Source organism: Leptodactylus fuscus, chromosome 1 (genome assembly GCF_031893055.1).
Source record: "Leptodactylus fuscus isolate aLepFus1 chromosome 1, aLepFus1.hap2, whole genome shotgun sequence".
NCBI classification, from domain to species: Eukaryota; Metazoa; Chordata; class Amphibia; order Anura; family Leptodactylidae; genus Leptodactylus; species Leptodactylus fuscus.
This window is the reverse complement of record NC_134265.1, coordinates 330,498,102-330,521,489: the sequence shown is the minus strand read 5'-3', so window position 1 is coordinate 330,521,489 and position 23,388 is coordinate 330,498,102. Positions and strand designations below refer to the sequence as shown.

At 43.0% G+C, this 23,388-nt stretch overlaps 1 protein-coding gene across 1 annotated transcript in view; it reads left to right on the top strand.

Annotated features, from left to right (window-relative positions):
* RGS12 (regulator of G protein signaling 12) overlaps positions 1–23,388 on the top strand; it is a 114,224-nt gene that overhangs the window by 52,524 nt on the left and 38,312 nt on the right. Inside the window, exon 4 of the mRNA XM_075261041.1 lies at positions 14,409–14,430. Within this exon, the coding sequence (XP_075117142.1) occupies positions 14,409–14,430 (22 nt within the window). The remainder of the gene's footprint in view (positions 1–14,408; positions 14,431–23,388) is intronic.

Here is a 23,388-nt window from a genome sequence, read left to right as displayed (position 1 = left end):
TGCCATTGCAATCCAGCTATAGACTGCCTGACCTTACTCCTTAAAGGAATCCTTTCTTCTCCCACCAAACCTTACTTTTACATGTATCGCAGCTGAAATTTGTCACTTCACCCCTTAATATTTGCAGATTTGACTCTTTTTGCACCCATGACAACCTCGGCTCTGCTGCGTTTGCACACTTTCAACAATCTTTTACTGTCCAAACGTAAACTTTTTTTTGTAATTTTTATTCCCCCCAGCGCTTAGGTACGGTGTAGATGTGTATGTTTTGATAAAAGGTTGGGCTCCCTGCAAGAGGAATAAAATGCAGCTTTTGTTGGGAATGCCGGGGCCACATCTGTGCATAGAAGTGTAATTAAATTGTCTGTCTGCTAAATGCTCATTAATTAGCAAGTTGCAGTCGGTGTTGGTGTGGGAGCAGCATGGGGGCAGCGCGGAGCTGGCGGTGTCACACTGGTTTGTTTAGGTTTGTCAGGACCTTATGGAGTTCTCTTATAACATGACCCTATGGAGGGCTGTGATTGACGGAGTCACCTATAGACCGATTAACCCATTAGAGTCCTGACTCCAACCTGATAAGCTTTTTATAGCATCTGATACTTACGATGTTTCTTTTGTGCCTTGTTCTGCTTAGAGGTATATACCTATAGTCGCTCACGTATCCGTGTTATTGTTTAGAGCCATGGCTTTGTCAGTCTATGCACCATGTTACACGCCGATTGTGGCGCACTCTATGAAGTGACGTCACGTATACGTGTTGTATTTTTGCTTTCGTGGATTGTTACATCCTTTTTGGTGTCTATGTTACTAATATGGTCCTTTTTGGTTGGCTTACTAAAAATGCAGAGCGTAGTTGACAAATACGGTGCCTGTTCTTAGGCCTTATTCACACGATTGTGCCCCACTCTTCGCCGGACTATTGTTAACGATTTTTTTGTGTCCGTTTCTCTGTTTTTCATAGCTTTGTCCATATTCGTTTGAATGATTAAAAAGACAGGTGAATTTCATTGTTTTGTTTTTTTAAGCCAAGCCAAGGATCCGATTTTAATGGATGTAACTGGGACATTAATACGTTTTTTTTTTTATATAGTTGATTTTTATTTGGTTTGTTTATCCAGCAAAATGGGCAAATATAGGATATGTATGTTTTTACGGGGAAAAAAACCCCAAAAACGGACGTGGGGGAAAAATAAAATTTCTAGAATGAGTATGTTTATTAACAAATCTGGTGTGCTATCCGCACCAGTGATCGAAGGCTGGCCTCATATTTTTGTCGCCAATTTGCGCCTGGTCATGCCACCAATCCGCACATGGATAAGCCTCATTCTATCCATTGGTTTTCCCGTATTCACATACTGACATGGATTTCTAACCCGTGCCCGAAAATTCTGCGCTCCTATAAATGTTTACATTTATTTCCATTGACAATAGAGGCATGTGGACTCATGTGCAGGTTACATAAGATAAGACAATCCTTTAAGGCCCCGTTCCCACGGACTAACACGCCGCTCATTCTGACACGTAAACACGTGTCAGAGTGAGCGCTTCAAAACAGAATCCAATTGACTTCAATGGGTGCCGTCTTACGCGCGCTACACATTGAAATCAATGAGTTAAAAAGCCTCCCATTGATTTCAATGTGTAGCGCGCGTAGTGGTCAAGGCTAAGGCTGCATTCTGCGCTCATGTTTGCCTGAGACTGATGTGTAATATCGTGGGTTATCCTTGATTTGTCCTATGCACAGACAAATCCGTTGTCTACAACATTTTGACTTTTTAATTTTTATTGTAATGTATAATTTTGGCGATGTAAAGAACTGATTTCATGCACGCCGCCAACGCCTAATGTTACCGAAATCCGATAATCAGCACCACTGGATCCACTGCTAAGGGTATGTTTACACAGGGAAGTCTTGATGTAGAAATTTCTTCTGTTCCGTTGTTTGCAGCAAGCACATGGATTTCCGCGTCCTATCAGATGATAGGACGTTCACAGAAACAAATCCGCTGCGTGTGGATTTATCTTGATCTGACAATAGAAGTCCACATGACTCGCTCAAACATGCATTAGGTATGGCCTTTGGCGAGTAAGGCTTCATCCACACCCACATGGGAGAGTCATTTCCGTCACAGATTCTGTCAAAAATACCAGGCAAAATATCGCCTCGAGCTACTATGACAGACGTCAAACAGACCCCATATAGTCAATGTTGGTGTCCACGATATGACGGATCCGACAGTACCTTCATTTTCAGAAATAACACGGGTGTGAGCTCATGGACAGGTTACATTCCAGTGTCTTCGCTCCTTGTTTAACTCTTTAGATGACATCAAAGAACAATCTGACCGTCCCTATAGACAGAGAATTGACTAGCCTGGGGACAAACCCACTGCTTTGAGAACTTTTGGGATAGTTTAGGATTTCAGTGGCGGAAATCACTAGTGCTGAACGAGTAGTATTCGATCGAATACCTCGCCGGGATAGGAATGCGTGTAATCAGCCGAACACCAAGGGTTAAACGCTTTGAATATTCGATGCGTTTAACCCCTTGGTGTTCGGCTGATGACACGCATTCCTATGCCGGCGAGGTATTCGATCGAATACTTCTCGCACAACACTAGAAATCACACTATTTCTAGTCACTGACAGCAAGCGGAGATCTTAGAAATCTTTATAATTTTACATTACACAAACATTAAAGGGGTATTCTAAGGGTTGAATAAAAACAAAACAAAACATCCTTAACTATGAAGGGTGGGGTTCTGATACATGGGACCCCCACAAATCATCTGCCCGAAGCTCAGGTGAGTGCGACTTCCGCTTCACAGACTGATGATATCACGTTCATTCGGCAATGGCCTCAAGTGAATGGAGCATAGCTGCAATACCAAGAACAGCCACTGTATAATGTATGGCACTGTTCTAGGTATTCAGTGTAGAGGCTGCAGCGCTCAGGTGAAAGTTGCAATCTCTACACTGAATACCAAGAACTGCGCTGTATGGTGGCCGTGCTTGGTATCGCAGCTTAAACAGCTGATCTGTGGGGGTCCTGAAGCAAAACATGTGCTTTAGTATCTTCCTCTATAGCAGAAAACCTTGAATGATTAATTTCCCCCTGTGCGTCCTTAACCCTAAAAGGGTTTTAGTATCTAAAACTATAGGTGACCTCCTCCTGTCCCCAACCATATCCAGCGGCTGTTGTGATATGCCATCAATGTCGATATAATATCCCTTTAAGATAAATTTACCTTTAAGTACTGGGACACAACGTTTGGCTGCATTCACAATCACATACTGTTAGGCCATGCTGGGAGTTGTAGTCTCACCATTGCTAGCATGTGACAAGATACAAGCCACTTGAGTGTAAGCTCTTCTGTCCTTGGACATTGTGTCTACATGAGAAGCCTCAGATTCTTGTGTGTAAGAGTGACCGAGTCCTGTAGTTTAGGTTGTACCTTCGGACAGGACATGTTGTATGTATGTAAACCACTTAGTGACATGACTCTGCCACCAGGCTTGTGTCTTGGCGCTCACGTTGTGTCACTTGGCATGCCTTCTCCATGACTGGACTGAACTATTTATATATGGAGAATCCCAGGTGTTTGCTCAGTCGTAGGATCTCAAACCTGTAAACACACGCCAAGGCCAAAAACTGCTGAACCTCTCTAGCTGAGGACAACGCAACGTGAGCCTGGAGCCGTTCCTTTACACCGCTGGGCCTACAATCTTCTTGATGCCCAAGGCCCATGACTGCTGGGCCTGGTTGTACAAGGAGTTGATACTGGGATTATAGCGGCGATCCTTCACTATGACCGATCTGCGCAGAGCCTGTCTCATGAGGATGACTTGGAGAAAGAGGATTCCTTTTCCTCGGGATGATAAAGATGGGAAGGTAATGTTTACTTTGAAGACCTTTACATGACAGTGGGTATAGGTTTGGGTGTGTATTGCGCATACAGAAAATGGACTAAGGTGTTGTTCACACATGGCAATTTGGCGCAGTTTCTGATGCCTGTTTGTTCCTTCTCACGTTGAGTGTATATCAAACAGATGAAAAGTGTCTAGCTCCAGGCGGGATGTACTTCCAGTGAATTAAACATGACAAACTTATGGGACGGCTCATTCATCGATGAGACTTAAAGGGATTCTATCATTAAAATGCTATTTTTTTTCTCACTAATACGTAGGAATAGCCTTAAGAAAGGCTATTCGTCTCCTACCTTTAGATGTCTTCTCCGCGCCGCCGTTCGGTAGAAATCCTGGTTTTCTTCAGTATGAAAATGAGTTCTCTCGCAGCACTGGGGGTGTCCCCAATGCTGCCAGAGAACTCTCCAGCGCCGCCTCCTTCTTCGTCTGGAACGGCCCTCTCTATGCGTCTTCTTCCGGCACTGGGTTCAAACTTTTACGCATGCGGAGTCAGGTCTGCCATCGGGCCTTGGACAGATCCGACTGCAAATGCCTGTGGCTGTTTTTTCATGGCTGCTTACGTGAGCATACTGCACATGCGCAGTACGCTCCTGTAGTTCAACGGAGTACAGAGCATAAGAAAATGCCCGTGGGCATGTGCAGTCGGCTCTGCCCAAGGCCCAATGGCAGAGCCAACTGCACATGCGTAGAAGTTTGAACCTAGCACCAGAAGAAGATGCGGAGAGAGGCCGTTCCAGATGAAGATGGAGGCGGTGCTAGAGATTTTCTCTTGCAGCATCGGGGACGCCCCCAGTGCTGTTTGAGCTGTGGAGCCCGCCCCCAGTGCTGTGAGAGAACTCATTTGCATACCGAAGAAAACCAAGATTTGTACCGAACGGCGTCGGGGGAAGACATATAAATGTAGGACAAGAATAGCCTTTAAGGCTATTCCTACGTGTTAGTGAGAAAAAAATTGCATTTTTGACACTGCAACATGTCAAGCAATGCTGCAGGTCTTCACTGCAACCTGCAAAAATTACCATGTGAACACCGCTGCAAAACCCACCCCATTACTGACTTCCCGCAGCCAAATATCGCTGAGTGTTCTCATTCACTGACAGCAAGCAGAGGTCTTGCAAGTGCAGAGGAATCACAACATGAAGAATATTACACAGTTATTGAACTTTTAACTAATATACGGATTAATTTTTATAATGTGAAAATCGCATCGGAAAGTAATACGAGAAGAATAAATTGCACGCTGTTATAATGGCACAACGTTGCGGTGTGTGAACGCGTCATGAAATTTTACAATTCGCTAACATCTGGCCGCTGCTTGTTTTAAACATTTCAGAAATGTACAGTAAAAATACCTATGTGCACCCTGGGACTCATCCATAAAAACCGTTCCTGTGAGGCATGTCAGGCTATGTTCACACTAGTGCCATGGCTTCCATGTATAACACAGTGATGGGTTAGCATAGACACGGTCACATCCATTCATGTTATGGGGTCTGACGAGGCTTCTTGTTAAGCTCTGCCTGAGACATGGATGTTTATTTTTATTTACTTCTAAGAATAGCACCACACCTGTTCATGTGTTGGCATCTGGTATTGCAGCTTCTCTATTAAAGTGAATGAGGTTGGGGTGTGATACCACACACGACCTGAGGGCAAGTGTGGCACTATTTTTTTTTTTTTTTTTTTGGGGGGGGGGGATAAAAACAAAAGCAGCCATATTTTCTTATTCCTGAACCGCCATGTGCACGGACCGTGTACCACCCTGGCTTTTACCCTGCTAGTTGGGTTTCCACAAGGTTTTTTAGAGCTTCTTATCTATTGAGAGAACTTGAATGATGGAATAACCCCATCTGATAAGTCTCAAGTTTGTGGCCAGCTATTCCTTCCTATACGCCCTATACACATGTATGCTTGGTTTGCGATAAGAAGGGAGAGATCCATTGACTGATACTGCCGGATCTCTTCTGAGAACAAAGGATTGGACATGTTGTGATGAAGATCTGACTACCCGATCCTTCTTACCCTTAATATCTACAATCAGGGATGGGACATCCCTATGTAATAAATGTGGTCGGCTAGTCCGACCTAAAGGGATGGCCAACCTGCTGTGAGGTATGTGGCCAGCTATACACAGCTATATGACAACAGAACACCCTATCTACTTTTGCGACGTATTTGGGCTGTCTGCTCGGACTCCACATTGTCACTACGCGTTTCACGGTGACTTTTACATCACAAATTTGTTCTATTGCTTGACATCAATGCTATGTCTTGTTCCTGTACCTCACGTCTCACCATGGGTGACCTGATCTCCTTGGAATTCTCCAGACCTTCTATCTCCATGAATGAACCCTGAGTGTTTGTCTATGCTAATAACATTGTGTACTATGGGGGTTTGTTTTTGTCTTATTTTTGGTGGAAGCAGCATGGGGCTAAACTACAAACCCATTAGCAGGATCCTGCGAGACAATGGCTGACAGTAGGGGGCAGGAGGAACAATTTACACTGGGCCTAATCTTACTAAATGACAATGAGGAGGCCTTGGGTTAGGCGGACTTAGTGATGGAGGAAAGATGATGTCTTTTTAACAAATTTGTGTGCTAAAAATTGTTAGACATTTGTATTGGTCCTAAAAGTTGTGTTTTGTTTTTTTTGTTTCTGTTTTTTCATACAACTATGGGGATGCGAGAATACACAGCCAGCAATAGACTTGGGAGTATTGTTAAAACAATTTTACATCTTTCAGTGTATTTCCCCCCTTAACAGGCACCCCCGACGGTAACATTGTTGTAAAGGTGGTCAGATGGGGGCAAATCTTTCCATCTTTGGTCAGCTTGGGCTGCATTTGCCATATGCTTGGGGTAGCTCCTGATGCATATGTCCATAAGAAGAGAGAGATCCAGTCACTGATACTTCTAAATCTCTTCTGAACCTCTACAATCCGGGATGGGACATCCCTATATAATCTATATGGCTAGCATGCTCTGAGGGTATATGGCCAGCTTTATAGCTCATGACCACAGAACACTTGGACTCCCATTAATCTGATGAAGGCCCTACATACACATGTCGGGGATCGTCCTCACGTACGACTTTACCAGACAGGGAGGTTTATAGTCCCGGTTGCCAAAGCAGTGAGTAATCTTGCAGTTGAGCAAAATTCCTTGGCATGTACAGGCAGCGTACAGGTTCCCGTCTTTACATTATGGCAGTGCCCCGAGAAACTGTAGTCTAACATGCCGCGATTGAAGAAAGGAATTTGGAGAAAACAGACACTTGAGATTTTCGATGATAAGGTGAGGGGCAACTGTGTATGGTGTGAGTGACTGCGGGGCTTTACGGACTTGGACTCAGTGGTGGGTTCTCCATATTCAGTTTAGATAAGTTGTATGGTGTGTATTGGGTTATTATTGTGTATACTCTTCAGTATAAGATATCGTGAGGTTTACTTTAGTACGCCGTAGACTTTAGGACTAAAAGTTATTACGCTACCAACACGACAGATGTAGCAGAGTTAACCCAAACTTCTCTAATTGTTTAACCTGCTGCAGCAGGATATCTTCTCACATAAAACAACAAACACTACTTGGAAAAACTATTTTTCAATGACTTTCTTTTTTGTTGTCTTCTGTGATAAGATCTCATTGCAGCAGTTTAACCAATTGCACAAGTCTGGGTTACCTCTGCTCTGTGTGTGTGTGTGTGTGTGTGTGTGTGTGTGTGTGTGTGTGTGTGTATATATATATATATATATATATATATATATATATATATATATATATATATATAATATAATATTTATTTTACTCGTAAAGGTAATCACCTCGTGGACCAGGTCGTATTGTAGATGAGTTCCGTATGGAGCTGTAATAGTGCTGCCATAGAGGTGCATGAGCACATTACTGTATCTCATCATGTCTTCAATCTCAGAGAGACAGCACACAACATAGCCCCCATTGGGATTGTGACCCTCATCCCATTCGACAGTAGACACCTCCATACACATGCATGCTCAGCCCAATGGGGCTCTGGGTCGGGTCTGGAGAGAAAGCAGCTGTCAGACTCTCCTGGCAGAAGCTTATCTCTCTGAGAATAAAAAGATCAGGCCATTAAAAATCCCAACTATCCAATCCGATCCTTCTCTTCCTTGAAATTTACTATCTGGGTAGAGTCCAGAGGCCCCCTACACATTCGGTGATTGGTGGGTAAGGTTTTATGTTACTATTGCCCCAGAGTTTCAAGCAAATGCTCTACCGGTAAATGGAATTTTCCATCTTGGATTGGGGACCAGTGTGAATTATGACCAGCACGTTGGGTCCTGTTACATGCCAAGTCTATAATTATCTGCAATATAGTTGCTGGTACTCCAACCTGTATTATCTCTAGTATCAGTCATTGTCAGCATGGTGTCTAGACCGTGTACAATGGTGGACTATGCTCTACTCCCAGATTGTTGAACAACCACAACTCTAAGCAAGTCCTTGCACTAAAGAGCAAGAGCCGCTGTTAGCTAAGTGATCAGTGGGGGGGTCCATGTGATGGGAACCCCTCAGCTGCACAAGGAGGAGTTTGGATGGGTCCGGGCACATCTGGAATTCTTCAATTTTCCATAAATTCATAATCTCTGCCCAATGTTGGACTGGTCCACCAGAATACCAGAAGATCCTTTAGTGTGCTCAGGCTCTAACATAATAATGGTCCAGTAGGAGACTTCCATATTTGAAGGGTACTATTGTCTATTTTTTGGGGGGTGGTTGGAAAGGGTTGGGCACCCAGATCCATTTAGTATGGTGGGCCTAAGGAACCTCAGTCCAACATTGCTGCTATGTAATAGACAGTAGGAATCTTTGCTGTTCCACTCTGCCAATCCCTTCACTGGCTAACATACAAAGCCATCCACAACCTGTCCCCTCCGTATATCTCTGACCTCATCTCCCGCTACCTGCCCACACGTAACCTCAGATCCTCCAATGACCTCCTACTCCGCTCTGCCCACATCCGCTCCTCTAACAACAGTCTCCAAGATTTCTCTCGTGCATCCCCCATACTCTGGAACTCCTTACCAAGACACATAAGACTGACCCCCACAATCACAGGCCTCAAGAAGGCCCTGAAGACTCACCTATTTAGGAAGGCCTACAACCTCCAATAACACTATCACCGCACTGCCATCTGTACTGTCTCCCCCTCTCCTTCTGTCTCTATCCCCCTTCCCTCATAGATTGTAAGCCCTCACGGGCACTATCCCACTGTGTCAGTCGGCCATTGTTAGTATTATATCTGTTTGTATATTTTGTGCACTGTATATGAACCCTCAAATGTAAAGCACCATCGATATAACATAATAATGTACAGCACCATGGAATTAATATAATAATGTACAGCACCATGGAATTAATATAATGATGTACAGCACCATGGAATTAATATAATAATGTACAGCACCCTGGTATTAATGGTGCTATATAAATAAACAATAATGATAATTTGATGTCCTATTTATCGTGACTGGTTTGTCTTATCAGATCGTCGATCTTGACATTATTTTTCTCTTTTCAGCCCTGACCAATGTATTTGCCTCCCATTTGACTTTGGCTTTTGTTAGCCCCAGCAGCTGCTGGTAACGTTGCGCTTCCTGTCACACTTGAGGACCTCACATAAAACTCAGGATAATCTCATGTATAAGTCATTAAATTAACATGCATTGGCCGTTTGTTGACAGTGAGAACATGAATGGGAACCAAACGTCTTCTAAAGACAGCCAAATGGCTGTAAATGGGACCACAACCCTCTGAGCCTCTCAAGAATATTGCTTTGCCATTATATTGGTGCTGGGGTTAGCATGTGTAGGAAGGAATGGTCACACCTCAGGTGACAAATGGCTCAACATGTCTGTGACAACCAGAAGAGGCTAATGAAGGGGGCAAGTGATGAATGCCGCCCGCCTCTGTGTCATCTCTATAGAGTACACCATTCATCATGGCCGCCCCATGAGAAGTCAGCGATTCCCGTAATGGGACCTGTCTATAGGATTCCTGCTAGAAGACAAATCGCATAGATCATGAGGTCAAAAAAGGAACGATAAGGAAATTTCTTGGGTATATCTATGTCTGGGAAAGCTGGGTGATAACTAATATATTGTCAACGTTGCAGCTCTTTCAGCGGTTCCTTAATAGTAAGGCTGTGTTCAGCCCCCACAGGCCATGGGAAAATGGCCGCTTACAATACTGTGCAAGCGGCCATTTTTCTGTGGGCATGTGCAGTCTGCTCTGCCCAAGGCCTAGAAGTTACAAGCCACCGCCAGAAGAGGACGCTGCTGACGAAGATGGAGGCGGCGGTGGAGAGTTCTCTTGCAACATTGGGGATGCCCCCAGTGCTGTTTGAGCGCTGGGACCCGCCCCCAGTGCTGCGAGAGAGCTAATTTGCATACCGAGAAAAAAACGGGATTGTAGGCGAACGGCGGCCCGTAGGAGATGAATAGCCTTTCTTAAGGCTATTCCGACGTGGTACTTAGAAAAAAAATCATGTCTGAGTGATAGGATCCCTTTAAACATTATGAAGATCTTCAAGCTAAAATCTATAGGGCATGGCACATAGTGGTCTTCCAGGTTCATTGACACCTGCTGCCTATAGGATGACATAGCCCTGCATGACCTGCTGAAACTTCCTTATCCATAGGTGTGGTCTTGGAGCCCAATGCAAAATCTGCCTGGCACCTACCATGTGCCATTTCTAATATGTCTTTTTTTGGCAGAGGGGCTTCTGAGGGTCTTACCTCTGCACTGTCTATAGTTGCCCCTCTGCCCAGCTGGTATAGATGCCAGGTATTTTATACCCTTCCGTGAGTCATGATCTTGTATATATTGTCTTGTATGTTGGTATACTCCTGTAAGCTGTGAATCATGCGTCTGATGGGTTTAGTAATTGCACAATTAATCCGGCTCCTGACTATGTAGGCATGAGCAAACAGGAAAACTGATATGACCAGTCACCCCATCCCGCACACTAGCAGAAGTGACTCCAGCTTTAAGGGGTAGTAAAAATACTGCTAAACATGGACATGCCTTTTTGGTGAGGAGGTTCTTTGGATTTCAGTAGTCATCACTGAATTTACACAGATTGACTATTATTTCAACTTTGCTATATATATATATATATATATATATATATATATATATATATATATATATGGTTAAAATATGTCCCCTTAGTACTAGCAGTGCAGGGTGGAGCTGTGTTTGTTTACATATACACTAGACATATCATCATGTACCTACCTGTGTCTCTCTCACAGCAGGAAATCTCAGCATGTGTGAGTTACATCCAGCAATTGAGCACCACTACTTTAAAGGGGTTGCCCTTATTATTATTTATTATTATTGTTATTATTATTATATTCTATGACCTATCTTAAATTTAAAAGGCAATAAGTAGCTTTTTAACAATATTTTGCTGTGTTTTTAGCATGAAATCCCCTTTCCATCCTTTTTTTGTTTTATATGTCACTTTTGATGCTGCTGAGGACAGGCTTTGGACAGAATCGGTCTCCTTCCTCCTCTGGCAGTTGGCAGTACAGTCTCTTCTTGCATCCGTCACTGCCTTCCATTGAAAACGGTGAGGGGCAGATTCCAGATAAAATTTGGAGCTGATTTTTGAGTTTCCTCAGTGTGAAGAGCCCCTGCCCTGTACGTGATAGTATTCAGGGTCTCCAGAGATAACTCCTCTGTCTTATTGTTGGGGGAATATCACATCATCCAGTGTAGTGTTGAGATAGTGACACAATGGAGTCAACATTGGTCAAGACCCATCCAAATAATCCTATACTATGGAGGTCTGAAGTCCTAATCTACAATCTAGATTACTGCTTGTCTGCCTGATAGACTAAGGGGCAATCATCTTCTTTAAGGTGTTTACTTTTAGGGAAGGTTACAAGATCTCCTTGGAGCAGCCTTGAAGGAATGTAGATAGCCTCTTCAATTAATAGACCCTCTTAAGTGTCCTGTACACAACACTTGGTGTTGTATTCACCTTTCTATGGGGTCTGGATAAACAAGCTTCCCAGACGTCCAATATTTAGCATGGACCATGAAGACTTCTCATCCTTGGGATCTCAGAGGTCATTAGACCAATATACAGAGGCCCCTTCATTCTGGCGATCCCGACCATTGGAACTTGTATAAGACTTGAGTTGTGTGGTGGGCCATGTCATATCCTCTCGATGGCTACTTGTAATCCATACAGTTATTGGGTATGACACTTACCGTACACGTCAGTATTGACGTCCTTAGACTTCAGAGAAAGTGGAGTACTGAGTCCTGCTCATGGGGTAGCTAGAATTGTGCAACAGAGCTCATCCGGGTGTAGCACAGCTGAGTTTGTCATGTCGTCTGAGCCGTAATCCTATAACTACTGTATTACAATTAATCACCATCCTATTCTTATTAGCGTTGACTTCTCATGTTATTTCCTGGTGTGATATCTGCTGGGAATATCCTTGGGTAAACAGCCTATGTGCTGGCATGGCTAACTCCACTGTGTTCACGTGAATCCTGCAAATCTGTTTGTATGAATCTTTAGGAACACCCTCTAAGTCCATATTGGAGTCCCATAGGCACCCTGTATACCAATGTATGGGGCCGTCATTAAAGACGGGCCCCATACATTTAAACTTAATTTTTCTGCCTATCACGTAGGAATAGTTTTAAGAAAGGCTATTCGTCTTCTACCTTTTAGATGTCTTCTCCGCCGCCGCCGTTTGGTTAAAATACCGTTTTTTGCTGGTATGCAAATGAACTCTCCAGCGCCACCTCCATCTTCTTCAGAAACGGGGTCTTGACGTGTCTTCTTCCGGGGGGTTGTCTTCAAACTTCTAGGCCTCAGTCAGTCGACTGCGCATGCCTGCTGGCTACAAGAAAATGGCCGCTTACAATACTGTGTAAGCGGCCATTTTCTTGTGGCCGGCGGGCATGCGCAGTCGGCTGCCTGAGGCCTAGAAGTTTGAAGCCAACCCCCAGAAGAAGACGCGTCAAGCCCCCATTCCTGAAGAAGATGGAGGCATCGCTGGAGAGTTCTCTCACAGCATTGGGGACGCCTCCTGTGCTGTGAGAGAATTATTTTGCATTCTGGTGAAAACCGGGATTTCTGTGGAACGGCGGCGCGGAGAAGACATCTAAAGGTAGGAGATGAATAGCCTTTCTTAAGGCTATTCCGACGTGGTAGGCAGAAAAAATTCCGTTTAAATGATAGGATCCCTTTAAAAGCAATGCTATAACAGTAAGGCATACGACTAGTGCCATTTCTCCTGCCATTGTGGGGTTATTTGTTATACATGTCCCTGTAATCACTTCCCCAATGATTCTGATCAGATGAATAATGTACATAGGTAGTCGGAGTATGACCACCTACTCCATTGACCAACCAGTGACCTTACAGGAGGTCATGACGATACTTGAAAAGCTGAGTTTTGTCCAATACAGAAGCCCATTACATGAATGCCTACCAGTGAGACTGAGCAACCATCTAATATGTATGGGGGCCTTGGGACTGTTGGAGGGGTAAGACTGGTTAGGCATGTTGGATGTTATTTGCATCCGTTTACTCCCCCTCCCTTGTGACAAGGCATACTAACCCTAGTGTGCCTATATATGGGAGCCATAGGAATAATTGCCCCATCGTGTGTATGGTGAGCCTTAATCTCATCTGGCTAATGGATCCTAATGGGAATCCTCTATCTTTAGGGGTCAACATGAGGTTATGGTAAATCCAATTACCGCCTTTTATACCAAATGGTCAGTGCTGAGGTCTAAGCAAAGTCCTAATAATCTGAAAGGTCTCGGTCTCTCGAGTATTGGTTTAATATTGGATATGGCTTTTGGGTTCATGTTGAGCCACAGACCCCTGTGTGTGTATAGGGTTTCCATACTTACTTCTATTCTGTACGACTCTGAGAAGGAAGGGGGCCCGTACTATACATTCCCATTGGGTGGACACCAGGGTGTGTGGCTCCATAGACGTCTTAATATGATGATCTCCATTTCTTTTCCCCCCACTTGTTGCCTTTGCTTTGTATTCCGGCGTACGACCATTCCCTCTGCAGAATATCTGCTTATGCAAATCTTCCCGGAGTATTTTTATCCCGGCCCTGATTAGTGTTTTTATGCAAAAGCAGCAGAATTTTTTTTATTTTTTTCCCCCTTCTATGAACTGCGAGTGACTGATAGGACTGAAATCCTGATTATCCGAGGAGGAGTTAGTCGCTCGCTTGTCTCCGGCGGGAGGGTGGAGCAAAGCTGCAATTCAGATGGATGTGCGGAGCTAGAACTCTATCACAATATAGTCTGCATTCCGGACTTGACAGATATTCACAATTTTTTTTTTTTTTTTTATTTCTGTATTTTTATTATAATTTTATTTTATTTAATGAATTTTAATTTTGTAATGCGGTTTCATATACACTCATGTCTCTCTCTTCTTCTCCGCAGGCCGCCACAGTCTCCGATGGAGGTAAGATTACTTTCTAATTACTGTTTGCGTATACTAACAAGAAGGACTTTGTATACTTGCTTTGCAATATACTGCATGGGTATATTTTATTTTGCATAGCGCTGACATGTGCCGCAGCGCTGTACAAAGATTGCCTTAGTCCTTTCACCTGCAGTCAAACCAGTCATTTCGATGTGTTGACAAACTCGGCTCTGCTACGTCTGCGTTATTATAAGTGGCTCCTTCACATCCTATTATTGCGCCTTGTGCGCACACCAGTTTTGTGAGAAGCGATGAGTGCATCTGTCAGTGCCTGATAGGTGATAGAGCACTTTTTGTTGTCTCCCTTGCATTCGCCGCGCCGACAAGTTGGAACGGGTTGTTTAACGTGCCGTGTTTATAACTTACTGCAGACAAGCAGAGAAAGTTGGGTTTGTAAAACCAGTGAGACACCCTGCCCTGAAGTCTCCGTACCCTCCAGCGCAATCCTCTGCGTGCGGAGACAGGCAGGTTGTCAAACACCAGCTACATAGACTGCAAGAGAGCGCAGCATAGTTGTCTATTGTCTCGCAGGCATCTGCTCTCTACAGCTGTTTTCTTCTGGCACTTGGATTAACCCCATCAATGCTGCCAGACGCTTTCAATGTTCCATGTTGGTAAGTAAACCGTTCATGCAATCCATAGACAGAAATCCTATATTCGGGTGATTTCAGGGATCTCCACTACGTGTGCCACACAGTGATGGAGTGAATGACCCCCACATATTGTTTTATAAAAAAAAAATGTTATGGATTTTGATTGATCGCTGCAAATTCTTTGGATGCCAGGGACTAAAGTAGAAAGTAATTTTCATAATTTATGGTTAAATTATTCCGAAATCTGTGTTCCATTTTAGCATATGTTCTCATTTAATAGAGTTGTAGAGTTTGGGTTTTTTTTTTTTTTTTTTTTTTTTTTTTTTTTTTCTTTTTGTTTCTTGATTTAATTAATTTATTTTTTTATCGTTTGAATCTGTCAATAATAGAATATGATAGATTTTAACATGCTGAATTCTTTGGCTATTTCTGTCAATTACAGAAATCTAATTGATTGAAATGTATATTTATTAAAAAAATAAATAAATAAAATATATATATTTAGATATATAATGTATAAAATCCCCTAGTGTATATACAATATTTAGTAATAAATATAATTATAATAGGGATGTGTGTGTGTGTGTGTGTATATATATATATATATATATATATATATATATATATATATATATATATATATATATAAAATTTGTGCTGTGTTAGAGTGCTGCTATATTTTTTTGTTTTCATGTATTTTGCCACTATAGCTTGCACCTGTTCACATTGGGAGGTGCTGTCTGAATATATTGCTCACGGCCTCTGGATCTCCCTAAGAAGTCCCAGTGTTTCCGGAGCGCTTCATTTAAAGAAACAAAATACACATAAAGATCGTTGCAATGATCGTTTATTGTCAGTCAGATCAGTCAGTATTTTGTATTTTGGCAAAATACACGTGTAAAAATAAGATTCCCATTGACTTCAATTACACTTTTTTTACACGTCAAAATACACATCAAAATACATGTCCAAAATGTCATTGAAGTCAATGGGAATCTTATTTTTACACGTGTATTTTGCCAAAATACACATGCGTTTAGTCCGTGTGTACTGGCCCTTACATTCAAAATAAATACCTTGATCTAACGTAATAAAATTCCGTCTGACTTTTTGCTTTTATGAAAAAAAAATAAAAAATTACATTTTAACCCTAAATCTGTGTTTATTAAATAATCAAAAAGTTTAAGGATAGATTGTGTATCTTACAGCAGTAAGTGATGGCTATAGTCACATTACCATGTCCAGTATAGCTTTTCACAGTTTTCAGGATCTCTGCTTGCTTTCATTCCATCGGAGCCCTCTTTATGATTTGGATCTGGTCATGTGATGGATTCCCAGGTGCATGGCATGTTACATCGCACAGGCCTGGTAAGTGCACTGATACGAGGCGTGCACCCGTGTGTCCATCACATGACCAGCACAGCTTTCTATCCTCTGTGAAGAAACCAGTGATGAATTTCCAATTCCTGTTGAATGACAACAGTAAGAGGAATTAAAGGGATATTTCAGTTAATACGACTGCAGGGACCCTCACTGAATAAATGAGTAGCAGGTTGCAGCGAGTTTTGTGAGATAGATGTAGATGGTTGAGTGCTGTACTCATGTAGATGAATGGAGTGGCTATAGTCATGGACAAAGCAAGGGGGTAGCTATAGAGGGTGCAGTAGTAAGGCGCTGGCCCCTAGGTCCCCCTGCCACATAAAATATAGCACTGTTCTAAATGGCACAAGATGGGTAGGGGATCCCCCAAGTTACAGCTCTGGGGCTCACTGGACACTCTGTTCTCGTGATTGTTTACCTAACCTGTGGATCTGAGGGGTGCCAATCCCCTTTAATTTGCTGAAACTAACACCCCTTTAAGCCAATGCCAGACCAATTCGCTGTGTACATGCATGTACCTTTGTAGGTATGGCGTAACCTATTATTCAGTTATTCCAGGCTGTTAATGGTATCACCACACTTAACTTTATCTGTAAAAACTTGCAGGAAACTAACACACCCCTGCCTGTCTTCATTTTAGCAATTTTAGGTTTGCTGGCCCTTTAAGACGGCAGAGGACTCCAGTTTTGACCCAGTCTGTGCCATCTTGTCTGTTTAGATGTGCTGCCATGTCTACCCCATCAGACTGTGAGTGTAGAGCTTGTAATGCTGCCAGACAGCGTAGCGAGACTATATTGGCGTGCAGTGGATTTGCGGAATGAATTGGACGGCCTAGGTTTTCCTCCTGACCCGGGCCGCAGTCTTGTTATGAGTTCTCATCTAACTCAAGGTTACTTTCTATCGAGCCTTGAAAAGCAATTTGGAAGAATAGTTCAGCGTGTCAAATTATATAGCGCTGAGCACATCTGCGTCTTTCCCGAACACCAGCAAGAGTTTTGACTATTTATGTCGAGAATTCTACGGTTTGCAGGAAAATCCCTTCCCCTTGTCAATAAACGGAGAATAGGATGGATACGTACATGTGTGCAGAAGTGTGAGCAGCCCTTCGCAGGACCCTAGCCTGGAGCACACTTACCACGAGTTGTCTGAGGTGTTTTGTTTTTTTTATCATCTAAGGGTAAGTTCACACTGAGTTTTTTGGTCAGGGTTTTGAGGCCGTATTCGCCTCAAAACCCTGACCAAAGATACAACTCCCATTGAAATCAATGGGAGCCGCTCATGTCTCATGTTCCGGCTCCCGGAAAAAAGAAGCGAGATGCTCATTCTTCAGGCCGTGTCGCCTCGCAATTCGGCCTGAAGACTCTCCCTCCTCCGGACTAGGTCCATTCATTGGGCCTAATCTGGAGCGGAGTGCGTGGCTGGATACCAGTGCAGTGCATCGGCTTTCAGTTGCGGCTACCGGTTTTTGGATCGGAATCTGAAGCGGCCTCAGGTTCTGATCCAAAATACCCAGTGTGAACTTACCCTAAGGACTTCATTTTGGCTTGATTTTTGTCATACGTTTAGATAGCCAAGCCCGATCATCCCAAACAATGGTATTTCCAACCGAATATATCCACCATGGCTAATATACAGTACTTGTGGCAGGCTAAAGTATGCCACTGGCCAGCCACAATTGACTGTCACATGTCAGCTTGGTGCTCGATAGTCGATCTGGACAAATCAGCCATTTCATTTGCCAAAATCTAGTGTGCATGGTCGACTTAAGTTGGGAACTTTTTGGATAAACTCAAGACCACTTCTGACCATATGACTTATAGCGGCCTATGTCCTGGTCGTGAAGGCAAGTCCCTTGTTCAGACCCCTCCCACTATTAGCCAGTGTTAGGACTGGTCAACCCGGGTTAGCTTCTTGATTTTGTTCAAGTTGCTTATTTATTTGGTTTTTACAATATTCACGAGGTTCCACCTGCAGTTTCTTCCAGACTGAACATGTCTGAACCAAAATTGTAAATAGTGTTACTCACCTCTTCTGGGCCCCGGCGCGGCTCCTTGTTCTCTTCCATTCTTCTGACTGACATCAGGAACTGCCATGGCTGTGATTGGGCCTCAGAAGTCATGCAATGTCACGATGCCATGTGACTGCAAAGGCCAAATCACAGCATATCGCACATAGTGGTCTCAAGCAATGAGTGTATTCCCTAGAAGGCCTTATACACGAGTGTGTAGGCCAAGTGGGTGACGATTTTTTATTTTTTTTAATACGAGGCACTTTGATAACATCAGATTGCCTTCTGTGATACATTAACTTCTAAGAGGGGTTCCACCAAGTTCCGATCCAATATCATTGAGCAGGATCGCCCCACAAGAGCTAATGTAGTAACTGTCAGGCAGCTACTTCCTGTCCCAGAAGTTAGGAGCTCACTGCAGAGGTACTACAGCTAAGGATGGCTGATGCTAATGTCATTCTTCTGATAGTATGGTAATATATTATGATTTTTATACCAGTACATCTGCTTTTGTTCATTTTACTAATGAAGACACTTTCGCATAAATTGACTTAGAAATGGTGGCAGATGTTTTGTCGCATAAATCGGATAATTTATACAATTTTTCTCCCCCGCCTTGATTAGCGGATGGGATGTTACCGCTTTAATATCACTTCTCATCAACATGTCTTCAGAATTCAAACTTTTTTTTTTTTTTTTCATGAGAATAGACTTTTATAAATTTATTTTTTTTAATTAGAAAAAATGGGGGAAAAAAAGTTCCAGCCGAGTACCCGCAATGGACACTGTGATGCCCCCAATGGACACTGTGATGCCCCCAATGGACATTGTGATGTCCATTAGGTAACAGATTCCACTCTCCCTTATCCCTGACCCAGAGTCTTCTGAGGCCATCTTCTGCATGGCAACCACTGTGCCTCAGTATTACAACATGGTTTGGGCGGCGCTTGCTCCTCCAGGAGCCCCAAAACTCGAGCATTCCCTGTATTTGCACAGGTTGAAAACCACTGCCCTAGAGCTTCTAAATAAATTTTGGACCCGTAAAACAGACTTCAGACCCATTCCCCCTCAATAGAGATCCCACACCAGATGTGCACATACTTACCTCCTTTTCTGTAGTCCTCTTCACTCCCGTTCCCCCAACAATGTCCTAATCCCAAAGCCAATGTTGAGACCTTCAGTGGCAGCGACCAGGACTGGAGGAGCAGGAGGAGGTGGCGACTACGATTGAAGATGAACTTGGGTCCCAGGAGTTTTCCTCCTCTTCCAGTAGTGTTGCAGTATAGCACCCATAGAAATCAATGGGCTTATTTTTGTATCTTTTTAGTGTGCCTTAAGGTTCCATACATATTAGAAAAATGGCAGCCAAGCCCGCCAATTTTGGTTAGATTGGCCAACCATCTTTGTGTGTATGGGGGCTTTCCCAACTTCAATGGCAAATGGTAGGAGCAGGGAAAAGGAGGAAAAGCCAAAGTTCTCAAAGGTTCTGCCCGTTGAGAAAACACAGAGTTTGGGGCAGAAGGAATAATAAAGCAAATTTTCCAACTCCTGAAACATCAGAGAGGCTCCCGAAAAGAGAGGTGACTACCTGGAGTTCAAGAAGAATGGCCAAATCTCACATCTTCCAGGCCTTTGTTACTTTACATGGAACATGGGCAGTCACATCCCAAAAAAGAGGCATGACCAGCATGTCACAAAAAGAGTTGTAGCACCCCCATAGGGGTGCGGCCACACCAGTAGGGGCTGGCCTTGTTCTTAAACTCCTTTCTTTTGCCCTTGGATATTGACAAGTATGGTCTAAAGATTGTAGATGTTTTTACATTTGACCTAGAATTTCAGAGTAAAAAAACTCCAAAAACTGCATTTCCCCGTCTTTAATGCCAGTTTAGTCCTATGTGTATAGAATTGCAGCTGGAGAGCCGTCGTATCCTGGTGTAGGGGGTTCACTTACATACTGATGTCATGTCGGTACAGTGGATTGGACTGGTGCCATCTCCTTGGACTAGACGTAGAGCAGCGTCTTCTTCTTCCCGAGTACATGTATGTTATCAGCTCCGTCCTGACCCATCACACACTTCTTCTCCGGGGTTATGTAAGCCCCTGAACACACCACTGCTCTGTTCTGCAGATATTCCATGAAATTTGGAACAAATTCAGAATTCTGAGAAGGCAGCGCCACTGTTTACTAAGTGATAGCGATGTAGAGGAGGATTTTTGGTCAATGATGTTTCCTGTGAATCAAAATTTCTATCATGCGGAGAAAATGATCTAGTCTGCATATTTTCATTGGCTCCTTGTTATCCATGAGAAGGGGTCACAAGACCTCTGGAGTCACAGAAAAAATAGTGTTTTGGTTTATTCTTTTGTTTTTTCTAAAAACAGCGCCACCCTTGTCCCACAGGTTGTATGTTGTATTGCAGCTCCGCACCATTCATTTTAAGAGTTGAGCTTCAATATCAGGATGCTGTGGAAGAAAGCTGCCATATTTCTCTAATATTAAATTATCCCTTTTGGCGCCTGATCAGACACCGTCCGACACCTCGCATGTATTGTGGACATGTTATATTTATTAAAATGGGATACGTGCATTATACTTGGTGAATATTGAACAGTTGTTTTGGCTTGACCTCCCCTACGGTCAAATTGGGCCGCACAGAGGGGCTGGAAATTCTTAGGCAAGGGCCACATGGGGTGAATCACAGCTTAAAAAAGGGGTGGCGGGGAGGGTGAAGAAAAAAAATTCAGCAAAAATTGCTTGCATTTTTCACTGCTTATCACTTCATTTTTGCGCTCTCCTACATATATATTTTTTTGAGGAAAATGCTGAAATTTTGCAGGTAAAATCCACATTCTGCGCTTTTCAAAAACCGCTGTATTTTCTGCAGCGCATCTCGTAAATGTCCTTCTAAAATGGCCTTGTCTTAAAGGTATTTTTCTCTCCTTACAATCCCTTTTTCTAAAAAAATAAATGTAATTCCTAGGACCAGTGACCACCTGTAATTTGTAGGTAAATGTGTTAAATTCCCCTACAGTGCCCCTTCAGGTGAAATGAAGCACTGCACAGATCCCTTTGAAGTGGTTGGTTGTCTGTGTAATGACTGGATCCGTTGAGTCCTCCAAAGAAACAGGGATGGTCTTAGTAGCCTTTTTTTTTTTTTTTTTTTTGTATTTTATTTTTTCTGGATCAGACAACCCCTTTAATTCTAAGTGTGCCTTGTACTTTTCTATGGAGAAGCCATTTGCAAGCAGGGATTTCACGATCTTTAGGAATTTGCTGAACCATGTTCCTGTCCTTAGTCCACTCCCTAAATTTTCTCACATAAATATTTGGTGTCTTTATTTACAGTATAGACCCCCCCACACCCCCCCCCCAGACAGTACAATGGTGCTGTTGTATTAGGGCATGGTGGGCGACCTCAGCGTGGTGACCTGTGGGGAGAACACATAAGTCATTTCACCGGGGGTTGTGGTTAATGACCTATGATTTATAGGGTCCTTTAAGACCTGAAGTACAGCGCCATATTGTGTGTTTAGGACCTTTTAACTACACAATATTTTAGTTTCTCTTATTCTAACGTAATGTCGTCTGAGACTTGATCAGGTCTCTAGTGATCTCCTGGTCAGATTGGCTTGAAGCAATAAACTCTCACAATAGTTATGTGTCCAGTGGGCGGTCCTTTATGGTGATCTATATGCACACTCCTATAGAGAAGGCTGACGTCACAGAGGTGGCCCGCCCATTGGACTCCTACCTCCAGGTATTATGGGATCTGGTGGCCAGGTTATCTTCATGATGGCTGGCAAATGGTGAAGATCAAGAATTTTCTCTCATATTTAAAAATCAATACAAATTGATCGGACTTGCCAGATTTTCATACCTTTAAAATTTAAAGGGGATCTCTCACGTGAAAAATTCCGTCCAATCTGCAGGTTGCAGGTTATAAAGCAGGAGGAGCTGAGCAGATTGATATATAGGTTTATGGGAAAACTTTTTGGTATAACCTGTCATTTATCCTGTGAAATCTCTGCTTGTTCTATGTTAGGACCGCCTCCTGGGTTTCTCATCAATGATTGATCTCTGTATGCTATCAATGATGGCTCCGCCTCCTAGACTTAGAATAGAAACAGAAGAGATTTCAATGGATAAATGACAGGCTATACTTAATCTTTTCCCACAAAACTATATATCAATCTGCTCAGCTCCTCCCGCTCTATAACATGCTGCCTTTAGATTGGACGGTATTTTTTATGTGACACATTCCCTTTAAGGCCATATACAGTTTTCCGAAGTAGATATTCTACTTCTTGACTGTTTCCCGATGCAGCAGATTTTTTTTTTTTTTTTACTGCCCCCACACAATTATCAATCTAGAAAATCACTTCAAGAAAAAAACATTGGGAATATATTACATTGGACATTTTATAAATTTATAGGCTTATCTGTGGGATAATCCATCAATATCCTATTTGTGTGGGTCTCACGACGGATTGAAGGGTCCATGGTGCTGCAGATACAGCGCCACACTGGTTAAGAGGCTGTGATTGATATTGCAGCTCATTCCTGTTAGTGTATACCGAATACAGCAGAACTTTTTTAATTTTTTTTTTAAATTTGCTCAAAAAATTTACAACATTTTTGTCACTTTTTTTCCTCTGATTTTATGACCAGTCATAGAAAAATAAAGGGAAATGAAAGTTGTGTGTAAACAGAGCACGTCTGACTAGTCATTCATGAGTTACGGGGATATCGGCAGTGTTATGGAGATTATATTTCATCATTCCCACATGGCTCCAGTCCAGACTCACTGGGACTTTACTGGGAGTTCTTGTAAATCTGGCGTCATTTGCGGTGAGTTTTCCATCCCTGGAAGTTGAGTTTCTCGCTGTGTCGGTTTGTCTAGAGGTGTAGAGGTTAAGAAGCAGGAAAAGGAGGCCGACATTGATTTACCATCCCTG